At 33.7% G+C, this 13,239-nt stretch overlaps 1 protein-coding gene across 3 annotated transcripts in view; it reads right to left on the reverse strand.

Annotated features, from left to right (window-relative positions):
- The window catches only part of LOC149805789 (uncharacterized), a 253,443-nt gene that overhangs the window by 8,318 nt on the left and 231,886 nt on the right, over positions 1-13,239 (reverse strand). For all 3 annotated transcript variants that reach the window (XM_089950477.1, XM_089950478.1, XM_089950476.1), the window contains 6 exons: positions 12,984-13,079; positions 8,610-8,745; positions 7,535-7,645; positions 3,167-3,216; positions 1,127-1,150; positions 97-165 (listed from right to left, as the gene is read on the reverse strand). In XM_089950477.1, the coding sequence (XP_089806603.1) occupies positions 97-165; positions 1,127-1,150; positions 3,167-3,216; positions 7,535-7,645; positions 8,610-8,745; positions 12,984-13,079 (486 nt within the window). The remainder of the gene's footprint in view (positions 1-96; positions 166-1,126; positions 1,151-3,166; positions 3,217-7,534; positions 7,646-8,609; positions 8,746-12,983; positions 13,080-13,239) is intronic.

The following is a 13,239-nucleotide window of genomic DNA, read 5'->3' on the forward strand; positions in this document are numbered from 1 at the left end:
CTTTTCCGGTTAAGCAAAACTGTGACAAATTGATAGATGGATGGACAGACATGATCTCAGCATACATTAGTACATAAATATGACAGACTATGGTACCTGAGAATTGTTCTGACTTCTACCTGGGCTGATTTCTGCCTCCCTCAGTACTCTCTCAACCAGAGGAGACTTTAAAGAGAGATTAAATAAATGAGTAATCTATGAATGTAAACTCTAATTACAAAGGATACAAATGTCAAAAGCCAACACAATACTGTGACAGGATTAAGCCCCTCTGAAATGTGATTCTGCAATAACCTGGTGGGCAAACTACAATTATTTATAGAGCACAAGACAGGTATATTCCAGGCCATGTAAATCTGCTTCAACTTATACAAATGTTTTCAATCAACATTATAAAGTCAACATTATAAGCTTTCAAATGGATCAATACATGCAGTTTTTTCATGTTTGTTAATTACCTCCAAAAAGCAACACTAATGATGATCTTACCACAAAGAAACATGAAGTGTAAAATCTCGTATCATGGGAGGGGGGTGCCTCAGGAAAAGGTTGGAATATCTATGACTTAAAACCAACAAGAATAGCACATTATACACCCAACTGTTCAACTGTCATCAACTTTTAGTCCAGGTATATTTTGTTTTAAACTCGAGTCTTCCTTACCCAAAGGGCAAGACCTATGCAAGTTTGGTAACTGTAGATGACAGGAAACTTGAGTTATCATGCAGAAATCCAGTTGGTAACAGATACATGCCCAGTCTGATTTGGCTTGGCTCAGTATCGAGGCAATCGGAGTAAAATTACATTTCCATGGTAGGATTTAGATCCATACCCTTCTGATCGGTATGCTAACCACTCCAGCTCCCATCTCCATTAGTGACCTCGTAAACGAGGGTGCATCAGGATTTTTCACATAATGGCTGGGCAACATCATGCAATAATATAGTCTACCTTACAGTGGGAATATAAACCAAATTTTAAAAAAATTCATGTTTTTAGAATATTAAATCTTATTATAGTTCTCTTTTATCCCTTGAAACCAAAAATTTAACTAAAATTTACAAATGATTTTTATCTTGTGAATATAAATAATGCTTCTTTTTGTGTAAACAAGCCAATTACTTACAGCTCTTGGAGAAATGGACTCATCCTGAAACGATGTTAAAAAATATTTTAAATATTTATAAGCGGTGTTACACAATATATTTATAGCTTAGAGTCAGTTTGTGGAAAAAAACTATTCCAAATTTTAATTTGTCATACTTTTTTGTACCATGCGAATATTAAGTTTTAAAACTCAATTTATCTGATAAAATTAACTTTAATTTAATTCCCAAAACTGCCTTTTAAAATTAATGAAGAGTTTGTTCAAAATTACCAACTGCATTTCCTCCACTAACCAGGTTTGGTTTGCTGTTAAGTAAGATATCATTCTACAATGAGGCAACCAGCCACTAATGTAAATGTGTATTGATTGCAATGTCAATTTAAGTAAATAGGAAAGATTCTGTACAGTTAATCATTGCAATCAGGAACAGAAAAGGGGCTTTTGTTTTCCTTTTTCTAAACTTTCAAATGAATAAAAACACTGAAAATAGCGATATACAGATATATCTTGCCAAATTGGTAAATATTATGAAGAGGTTTTGAATATTTTTCCCTTCAAGGAATTAAATCATCACAAATCCTTCTAAATGTTGACACAAGAATCCCTCAAATGGGCTAACAACTGACACCCTATTATCTGAAAAGAACTTCCAGGTAAGGTCAAGATCAGGTCATGATTGTCAAGATAGCCATTGTTATATTGGAAGTTGGATCAACACTGTTTTTATTTATGACCAAGATTGCAGCAATGGTGGACATAATGGACATCAGCTTGGCCCCATGTTGATGAACACGACATTGTTCATAAGTCTTTAGTGAAAGCAAATTTTTAAGTAAATTGTTTCTCTGAGAATAGTTACCAAATGACATTAATGTTTGGGTTATAAGCCTGCTACCTCGCAAATCCAGCCCAACTAAAAGATGAAAACTGTCTTTCTCTGTCTATCTCATACAGACAAAGGACAATAAGTTCTGCCCATTACTGCCCCTTCCCACTGCCAGATGTTGCTAGTTTTTAAGCTGAGCAATATACTAATGAGGATGCTTGCATGGCGGGGTTTTTGGGAGGGTTTTTAAGCAATGTGATGGGTAAGTATTCTCAAAGAAACACAGTTTACTTAAAAAATTGCTTCATCCTTCAAATACATTCCCGAATTACATTAACATTAGCAGAATAGGTTATAGGAGGGAATGATGAGCAATTGTAAAATAACACATACAACCTGCAGTAGATTGATAAATCCACACAGAAAATCCAAAAGGAACATTAGATGGGCCTACAGGAGCACACAAATGGCTGGACTGTCAAAGCATGTTCTGTATGGCATGTGCTCTGTGCAGCAGTGAAGCTAAAAACTGGCAACACCTAGCAATGTCCAGGGGAGGTAATGGGCAAGAATTATTCCCCTTTGTCTATTGAAATGTACAGAAAAAGGCTATTTTCATCTTTTAGTAGGGTTGGATTTGTAAGGTAGCAGGCTGATATTCCTAATGTAATGTGACTGGGGAATGTATTTGAAAGAGAAACTAAAATCTACACACCTGGCAGCCATAGTTTTTCTACAGAAGATAAAAATGTACACCTAGCAACTGTAGCTTTTTTGTAGAAGATAAAGTAAAATCTACACTCTGAGCCACCATGGCTTTTTCATAGATAAAGGGAAATCTGCAATCATGATTGGCTGTATTTGGCAGCAGAATTTTGATACATGGATGAAGGGTCCTTCAAAAGGGTTGGTATAAATGAGGCAATTAAGTGCCTCCACTGTACAGAATTTTCAAAAACTTATAAACAAAGCTTTACAATTTAGAATGATGACAATGTAACTACTAGAAATAATACTATCTCTAATTCTTTCTGGGATAAGCACAAATTTACTGATAACAATTAACAATGCTTTGCAGATATTCAACCAGTACTTGAGTTTTCTTCACTTCATTAATCGCTTCATTACTTATTCATTTAGACATGTTTTGAATTCATGCCAAGTGATGAAAGGCACATGTTTGTAGATGAGATTTCTCAAGATGCTGACATAAATATACAAGCCACACTTACTCCGCTTCGCTGTTGTTGAGTTTTCTTTGTTCTCTGAGGCCTCAAGATTTCTGTTGAAATAAATAAATTGAATTAAATGGTCAATGTTTTAATGATTTAGAACAGGTTGCCCAATTGCACAAATGAACTTTAGTGAATATTATATATTTCAAATTATGACCAATAACATATCACATCACTGGTAACAATTTTAACATTTCACTATACTAGACTTATTGTAGATTCAGAGCGTAAAATATACCTGAAGGAAAAATCAGATTTTGATAGAGAAGTTTTGACTAACAAATTCAAAGCCTCAACAGTTCATCAGACTAACAGAAGAAAAATAAAAAGTGTAGTCATGCTTTACTGATGAATTAAGTAGACAGACTCAATATTCATATAGACACTGGAAAATATAAAAATATGTCTCAACTCTGACCCATTCTTAAAAACATAAAACCCTGAAAGTATCCAAAAATAAAAGCCAATCAGTGAGCCTAATGGCAAGATAGCCACTTAATATAAATTTGTACCTCACTGAATAACAGCAAATTAATTACTAATATTTCCTAGATAGAAACATTTCATACCGTTGTAAAGTCATCAGTCAGATCAAGCAAGAAAAACCAATGCCATTTAGCAAAATATGACTTCAAACATCCATTGTTACTATTCTCTAAGCTTTATGTTGTCTATCTATACTAATAAACACCCAGACTGTTGTCTGAAGTGGTAGATTTGTATACTGACTGTTGTCTGAAATGGTAGATTTGTATACTGACTGTTGTCTGACATTTGTGTATCCGTTCTCTGAAAAGGTACAATTGTATGTTGACTGAAATGGTACATTTGTATATTGACTGGTCTAAAATGGTACATTTGTATATTGACTGTTGTCTGAAAGGGTACATTTGTATATTGACTGTTGTCTGAAATGGTACATTTGTATATTGACTGTCATCTGAAATGGTACATTTGTATAGCGAATGTTGTCTGAAATGGTACACTTATATACTGACTTTTGTCTGAAATGGTACATTTGTATAACTGACTGTTGTCTAAAATGGTACATTTGCAGAAAATGCAATTGTATGAATATCTTGACTGTTGTCTGAAATGGTACATTTGTATATTGACTGTCTGAAATGGTACATTTTTTGCAAATGCTATATTTATGAATATTTTGACTGTTATCTGAAATGGTAGATTTGTATATTGACTTTTGTCTGAAATGATACCTTTGTATATTGACTGTCTGAAATGGTACATTTTTTGCAAATGCTATTTTTATTAATATTTTGACTTTTGTCTGAAATGGTAGATTTGTATATTGACTTTTGTCTGAAATGGTAGATTTGTATATTGACTTTTATCTGAAATGGTAAATTTGTATCTTAATTTTTTGTCTGAAATGGTACATTTGTATATTGGCTGTTGTCTGAAATGGTACATTTGTATAGTGACTTTTGTCTGAAATGGTACATTTGTATATTGACTTTTGTCTGAAATGGTAGATTTGTATCTTATTTTTTGTCTGAAATGGTATGTTTTTAGCAATTGCTGTTTTTATGAATATCTTAACTGTTGACTGAAATGGTACATTTGTATATTGTTGTTGTTGTAGGGTTTAACGCCATTTTTCAGCACATGATAGGCTATACATGGCAGCCAGTATTATTGGTGGAGGAAGAACCCAGGAAATCCCCGGAAAGAACCACCAACCCTCGAGAAGCTACTGGCAAGCTTTCTCACATACCCACATTGGCCGAATCCAAGACTCGAACCTACGCAGACAGAGGTGAGATGGCAGTGATCCATAACGGAGAGTGCTTTAGACCACTTGGCCACTCAGGGCCCCCATTTGTATATTGACTGTCATCTGAAATGGTACATTTGTATAAAGACTGTTGTCTGAAATGGGACATTTGTATATTGACTCTTGTCTGAAATGGTACATTTGTATATTGACTCTTGTCTGAAATGGTACACTTATATACTGACTTTTGTCCAAAATGGTACATCTGTTTAACTGACTGTTGTCTAAAATGGTATATTAGCAGCAAATGCAATTTTTATGAATATCTTGACTGTTGTCTGAAATGGTACATTTGTATATTGACAGTCTGAAATGGTAACAAATTTTGCAAATGCTATTTTTATGAAAACCTTAACTGTTTTCTGAAATGATAGAGTTGTATATTGACTTTTTTCTGAAATGGTACATTTGTATATTAACTTTTGTCTGAAATGGTACATTTGTATCTTAACTTTTTGTCTGAAATGGTACATTCTTAGCAATTGCTGTTTTTATGAATATCTTAACTGCTGTCTGAAATAGTATTTTTGTATATTGACTGTTGTCTGAAATGGTACATTCATCTAATAGACTGTTGTCTAAAATGGTATATTTGTAGCAAATGCTATTTTCATAAATATCTGAACTGTTGTCTGAAACGGTACATTTTATACATTGACTTTCAAACTTCCCATGGTAAAACTCTTGTTTTCACAACTTTATTGTTACACAAAGTCATATTGACTTGGATTTTCTGCCAATGGTAGGACTAAACCTTCTGGCCATTTTGTACAAAGACTAAGGATTACTGCTACAAAAGTCACAATGGGAACACAATAATTGTCCAGTCAGCTGTGGACGTATGGTTACTGAGGGGCTGATTTAGTTTAGAGAAACATCATTATATAAGGTAGAAAAAATGACAAGGATGGGATATGGTTGTGGCATGATGATTTATATTACATAATCAAAGAATGCCATGATTTTCATGAATTGATCAAAAACAGTAAAGTTTTCTTCTTTAGAATATTTTTCTTTTAAAACCTTCAATTTTAATGTTTCACTATCTCACAACCCAATCCATCTATTACAACAGTGACAGACCATTTAAGATGTACTCTTATTGGTTGTTGATCACAGGCAACAGACATCTGGATAAACTGGTCACAGTGGTAATTTTATGAATTCAGGGACACAAATAAACTTTTCTAGATATGCACAAATGATATTTTCCATTTTCCTCTAAGAGACAAACGCCAGACCGGGTGAAAAGAATTGTCAGGAGTTAAAGATAAGAACATTTCTTTCTTCTAACTGTTGAGTGTTGAAACTATCTGACATGCTTCAGTGATTGCAATATTTTCAAACTGGTTGGTGTGGTGCACATACCTGATCTCAGCTTGACACTATTTTCATTATAAGTCTTTAGGTGAAAACCTCATGTCAAAATGATCATCCATTCAAGGTGAGTAGTGACAAGATGTTAAATACAGTCATTGAGGCAGCCATATTGGATGTATGACTGGCACCATTTTCATGTAGCACCCACCAGGTATCGTAATATATTGTTGAAAACCACGTTACTATAGCCATTGAATTGGAGAGGAGTTGAGATAACATTTTTTTAAAGATATTACTTTCCATTCAGAAAGGGGAGTAATAAAAAGATTTTCAAGATGGCTGCTATGCAGCCATACTGGATGTTATGTCTGATTGGCACCATTTAAGATAGACTGGAAATTAGAAGTTTTCTGGCAGAAAACCCACACCAATATGACTTTATGAAACAATAAAGTTGTGAGAACAAGATTTTTACAATGGCTGTCAAGGTGGTCATACTGGACATCAAATCATTGCCATTTTTATTTGGGACCAGCTGGACATCACAAGCAGTTATTTAGTAAAAACCCTATGAGATGGCATAATGAATGTCTGCACTATGCTTACATGGGATGGCATAATGAATGTCTCCACTATGCTTACATGGGATGGCATAATGAATGTCTGCACTATGCTTACATGGGATGGCATAATGAATGTCTGCACTATGCTTACATGGGATGGCATAATGAATGTCTGCACTATGCTTACATGGGACGGCATACTGAATGTCTCCACTATGCTTACATGGGATGGTATACTGAATGTCTGCAGCTTACATGGGATGACATAATGAATGTCTGCACTATGCTTACATGGGATGGCATAATGAATGTCTGCACTATGCTTACATGGGATGGCATAATGAATGTCTGCACTATGCTTACATGGGATGGTATACTGAATGTCTGCACAATGCTTATCTTGGATGGCATAATGAATGTCTGCACTATGCTTACATGGGATGGCATAATGAATGTCAGCACTATGCTTACATGGGATGGCATAATGAATGTCAGCACTATGCTTACATGGGATGGTATACTGAATGTCTGCACAATGCTTACCTTGGATGGCACACTGAATGTCTGCACTATGCTTACATGGGATGGTATACTGAATGTCTGCACAATGCTTATCTTGGATGGCATAATGAATGTCTGCACTATGCTTACATGGGATGGCATAATGAATGTCTGCACTATGCTTACCTGGAATCAAATTGGAGCCAGATTTCCGTCTCATTCTTTGTCGTCTTTCAAGATAGTCCGGTGTTGCATGATGGCCCTTCACCGAATCTGCATTGCCAGCCTTTACAAAATCTAAAGATAAAATCAAAGTCATTAACTTCTTAGAACAGTATACATACCTGTCAAGTCGTGTTTTGCAAATGAAAAATTCTTAAATATGCAACCATGACTAATTCAAGGGGTACAATATCAGAATAAATTCTGGAATTGAGATAAGGTACTATAATCAAGGTTTATCTCTTGTAAATAACTAAAACAAAATGAATAATTAACACAGAATATATGTATGAACTCCTTCATTATAAGGCATTATTCTCTATGGTTCCCATGGACAAAACTATAATGAGGGAAAAGAGAGAGAGTGTGTGTGTGTGTGTGTGTATGTGTGTGTGTGAGAGAGAGAGAGAGAGAGAGAGAGAGAGAAAGATACTTTCTTCAAACTATATAATGTTTCTACCATATATATTTCACACATTTTCTTCTTCTATTGGAAGAGGTGGTTTACTGTCAGTGTTCAACTGGTTTGATCATTTCTATTTAAACTGTAATTTTATCATCACTGGTAGAATACCAATCAGAATCCATTCTTATATATCAGAAGAGGTGGTTTACTGTCAGTGTTCAGTTTAACAATAAATTCAATCATTGTACAATTTAATTTCTGCATCTGAGCCAAAATATATTTCTTAAGTGGCATATTAACATTTATTCTCATGATTTTCTCTGTTTAATGTCTATAAAATTGATGTTTACAACATTTAGAATTTTTCTAAAAAGAGGAGTGTATCAAATGATGTAACTTATAATATTTTCATGAATGGGGAATGGGAAGATTCTACCAACCCATACAGACAAGTTATGGATGACTTCAAAAGAAATTAACAATTTGAACTTGTAACCAAATGTCTAAACTTTCCTAATAAATTATATATATCATAACGCAGTAACTCTAATTCTAAGATGGTAGGATTTAGAAGAAATGTTTATGTATTTGTCAGCAAGAAGAATATGAAACAATGTTCAATCTAGAACTAACTTTCTTCCTCCTTGCTCTTTCCAAGCTGCTGCATGATCAGGTCTTTTACTTTCTCTGGAATTTTACTCTTGTAGCTCTCCAGGATCAGACGCTTTATTTCCTGGCACCATTTTCTCTTCTGTTCCAAATTACGGGCCTGCAAAATATCACACAATTACCAGTTAATTAGTATCTCATTAGATAGGGAGTGTACTAAGGCCAACCCTAGCAAAAAATTATACCAATGAAAGATTAGTATTGAACATTCTAATGGAGTCAAACCTTGGCAAGGTTGCTGCAATGCTGGTTTAGCACTGCTATGAACATCACATGGGAGACAACCAAGACAATGTAAATGTAACATAGGTATAAAATTACCTGTGAATAACTATATCAATCATGACAAAAAAACAATAGTCCAACCCTGACAATGTGGTGGCAATGTTTAGCTTAAACTTTTATATATCAAAATAGTCCCAATTCTGACATACGTGGCTGAGATCTGAAAATTAGATATGATGGAATGGGTTCATTTAGATTTTCTAAAATGTACTAAACGTTAAAACGCCACCTCCATGTTTACGCTTTCTAGTGAGCTTGGTAAGAGCCCGCTACACTTAAAAATAAAAAGGAGAATGGTTGGCTCTTGGGTAAATCTCATTAATGGTAAACAAATGAAACAATCTTACATCATGTATCTGAGACTACTGCAGGATAATTAAAATGGTCTAGGCAGAAGCAAATGGGTTGAGCACATTCAAAACATCCTATCAGAAACTGTGTTTCAATTTTTTTTAGTTAATCAAAACATTCCCAACAAATGCTGGCTGGATACAATATTAAAGAAAAGACTTCATGATCATGTCAAGATTATATTAACATGGGAGTCATCCATTACCAACTTGACAAAAGCTGATATTATATATATAGAATTTTTAAAAAAGATATTAAAATTACAACATTGTTTGTTAAAAGACCTATAAATAAATATAAGGCAAATATATATAAAAAATTAAAACGTGTAATCACTATTTACCTGTAGAGAAGGAATGATGGGAAAATTTGCCCTGATAAGAAGATTGTTTATGCTTTGCATGCAAAATTGTGTGGGTGATGAATTTCATTATCTCCTTGAATGTAGCTATTCAAAGAACAAAAAATCAACTACTACCCAGACACTCTATATGAGATCTAATGTGCCAAAGTTCAAAAGAATTATTGTGTTCTGAGAAACTTGGTGATTTAAGAAATCTATCTAAAATGATTGTTATTATTTCATTACAGTTTCATAAATTTCAAGTCATCTTTACTCGATATGCTTACTGTTCTTTACTTTTTTTAGAAGAGAAAAGTACCGTAGGTTCATCGCTTTAAGAAATGAGTTATCTAGAGATTAATTTGTGTTCCATATATAGTACATGTAATTTATAACCTGTCTTCCCAAATATATCAATATCTATGTAATTAATTTTCAACATGATCTTATTACATTGAAGTACTGACTGTAATAATGTAATAATGCTGTCAATCTGAGTTATATTGCATTTACTGTGAGATAAAAATTATATTGTCCATGGCTGAACTACCAGCATACAGAGTGAGATACTAACATGTTACCTCGTATGTCGAGTATTGTAACCTGAGTGTAATAAAGAATTTGTCTTGTCTTGCCTTGTCTTTAACATTTCTAGGAACATCCAAAGTATCAATCAAAGGTACAGATTTGGTATTATATGTAGTAGGCATTCAAATATACAAACATTGATCAGTATTTCTGTGAAAACATTTATATTCACCCAAAATAATAAAAAATCCCCAAAACAACTAAACAATAAAAAAAAATCTAAGCTATAACGAAACAAAAGAATTCTTATTTAGCAGACCTGTATCCAGTTTACATTCTTTAAAAGACCTAGCTTAATAAAAATTAATTAAAATGGAAAAGATTGTGGAATACTTTTTTTTCACATAACAAGGAAGCGTTTCTGATAAATTTTAAAGTGAACTTCAGAAGCTAGAGTAAAATATTATCAATGTCAGGAAAAAAGCTAAAAATAGAGTCTTTGTGTTTTTGTTTCATTTTATCAGCATGTACCGAAAATAACATTTAAAAAATGCCAGTAAAACTAACCAACAAAATCATGTTTGTTTCATGTTTAACAGTAAAGAGTCTTGTCCACATACACACCATGATCCATTCTAGTTTGGGCAAAATTAAAACCGACACACCGTGACAGCAGATCCAGTCTAGACTGGGCAAAATTAGAACAGACACTTCTCAGAAGACCAGAATGCTAAACAATTAGCTGCCAAACAAATACAGGGACTGTGACAAATCTGTCTGCACAAAAATACCATTGTATTATATATGAAAAAATATAGATGGTTTTTTTGTGTGCTACATACAGTGTTAAACAGGGTATATGTGTTTTAGCCATGTGATATGAAACTACCAATTTATGTTCACTAGCCCATCTAACCCTTTACACCCCAGGTACACTTTTCTATGCCTTTACCTTTGCCCCCCCCACCCATCTACACCTAACTATGCTTTTACCTTTGCCCCCCATATATATATTTCCATGCATTACACAGCATCTACTATGAATATGTCACATCTTCCATTTAAATGTTGATTAGCCACAAAGTAACCGAACGCTGATAAAAAATTAGATCATCTTTACTAACATTCAATTTTAATGACATATTTCCTAACATTAGAACATATAAATCTAAACTTAACCGACCAATTATACATAGTTTTTTTTTTTCCACTGCCGCATCCCAAATGGCATCGTGCACCAAATGTATTGCCTCAATTCAATGTAAATATTATGGCATTTTCAACTTATGTAAGTTACTCATAATTGTAATTTTTCCAAATATAATGCTGAAGTTTACATTACTAGTATAAATTCATAATGTCATCATGTTGTTGTTGTTGTAGGGTTTAACGCCATTTTTCAGCACAGGACAGGCTATACATGGCGGCCAGTATAATTGGTTGTTGTTGTTGTTTTAGGGTTTAACGCCATTTTTCAGCACAAGATAGGCTATACATGGCGGCCAGTATAACTGGTGGAGGAAGAAACCTGGAAAACACAGGGAAGAACCACCGACCCATGAAAAGCTAGCCAGTATAATTGGTGGAGGAAGAACCCTGGAAAACCCTGGGAAGAACCACCAACCCATGGGAAGTTACTGGAAGGCTTTCTCACGTACCAACGTTACCCGAGCCTGAGACTCAAACTCACGCAGACAGAGGTGAGATGGCAGTGATCCGTAATGGTGAGTGCTTTAGACCACTCGGCCATAGACCACTTGGCCACTCGGGGCCCCTCATAATGTCATCATATTCTTTATGTGGAAAATCACACTCTTACAATGTATGGCAAATATGGCAAGTCTTCTTCCATACATTGTAATGTATAATGTAGCTTTAACGTGTTTAAAACATGAAATCTGCCATAACTGTGGGGCATATAAAATAAAATAACAAAATTAAGAATGTTTGTGTTGTTCATTTCTTCAATTTATTTCAATATGCAAAGTTTAAATCGAATCATGTAACAGATGATACCAGAAGTGAAATTGTTTATTTACAAAAGGAATTCCCTGATCTCATCATGGCAATGTTGTCCTCATCTGTTGATTATATTGATCATATCTATTGATAATTCCATATATTGGTCATTTCTATGCATAATTCCATATATTGGTCATATCTACTGATAATTCCATATATTGGTAATTTCTAAGGATAATTCCATATATTGATCATATCTACTGATAATTCCATATATTGATCATATCTATTGATAATTCCATATATTGGTCATTTCTATGCATAATTCCATATATTGGTCATATCTACTGATAATTCCATATATTGGTCATTTCTATGGATCATTCCATATATTCATTCCATATATTGATCATATCTATTGATAATTCCATATATTGATCATATCTATTGATAATTCCATATATTGGTCATTTCTATGGATCATTCCATATATTGATCATATCTATTGATAATTCTATATATTGGTCATTTCTATGGATAATTCCATATATTAATCATATCTATTGATAATTCCATATATTGATCATATCTATTGATAATTCCATATATTGATCATATCTATAATGATAATTCCTTATATTGAGGAATGAGGTCCTTTAGTTCTATCTGTTGTTGAACATTGTGCACATGAGTAGGGTCATTTTCATTTGCTTGCTTTAAGAGTAATGGAAGTAATGGTATGAGTGAGGGTGTCATTCATTATTAATTTGCATTTATAAATGTCTTTACCAGCTTAATCCAACCCAGTTTCATCCTGTTAAAGTGACTGTGACCTACTTTGGCTAAAAATTAACTAATAGGATACCTACATGTATGGTGTGTGCCCCTCTTGGATTGTCAAAAGGTAAAATCTGGAAGTTCAAAGGCTCCCTTGGAAGGCTCTCCACCAACATCAAAGTGGCACACTAAAAGACAACCAGATTTTGAGTAACATTAGCAAAATTTTCAAAAGATTTGTTTTGAAATATGTGTATAAATATTTCAAAGAAAATTATTTTGTTTACCAATATCAATCTTATTTTATGCCTCACCATGCAACCACATATCATCGCATGGATATATATC

The sequence above is a fragment of the Sinohyriopsis cumingii genome, chromosome 2, assembly GCF_028554795.1.
Source record: "Sinohyriopsis cumingii isolate HCF-2022 chromosome 2, ASM2855479v2, whole genome shotgun sequence".
In the NCBI taxonomy this organism is placed as follows: Eukaryota; Metazoa; Mollusca; class Bivalvia; order Unionida; family Unionidae; genus Sinohyriopsis; species Sinohyriopsis cumingii.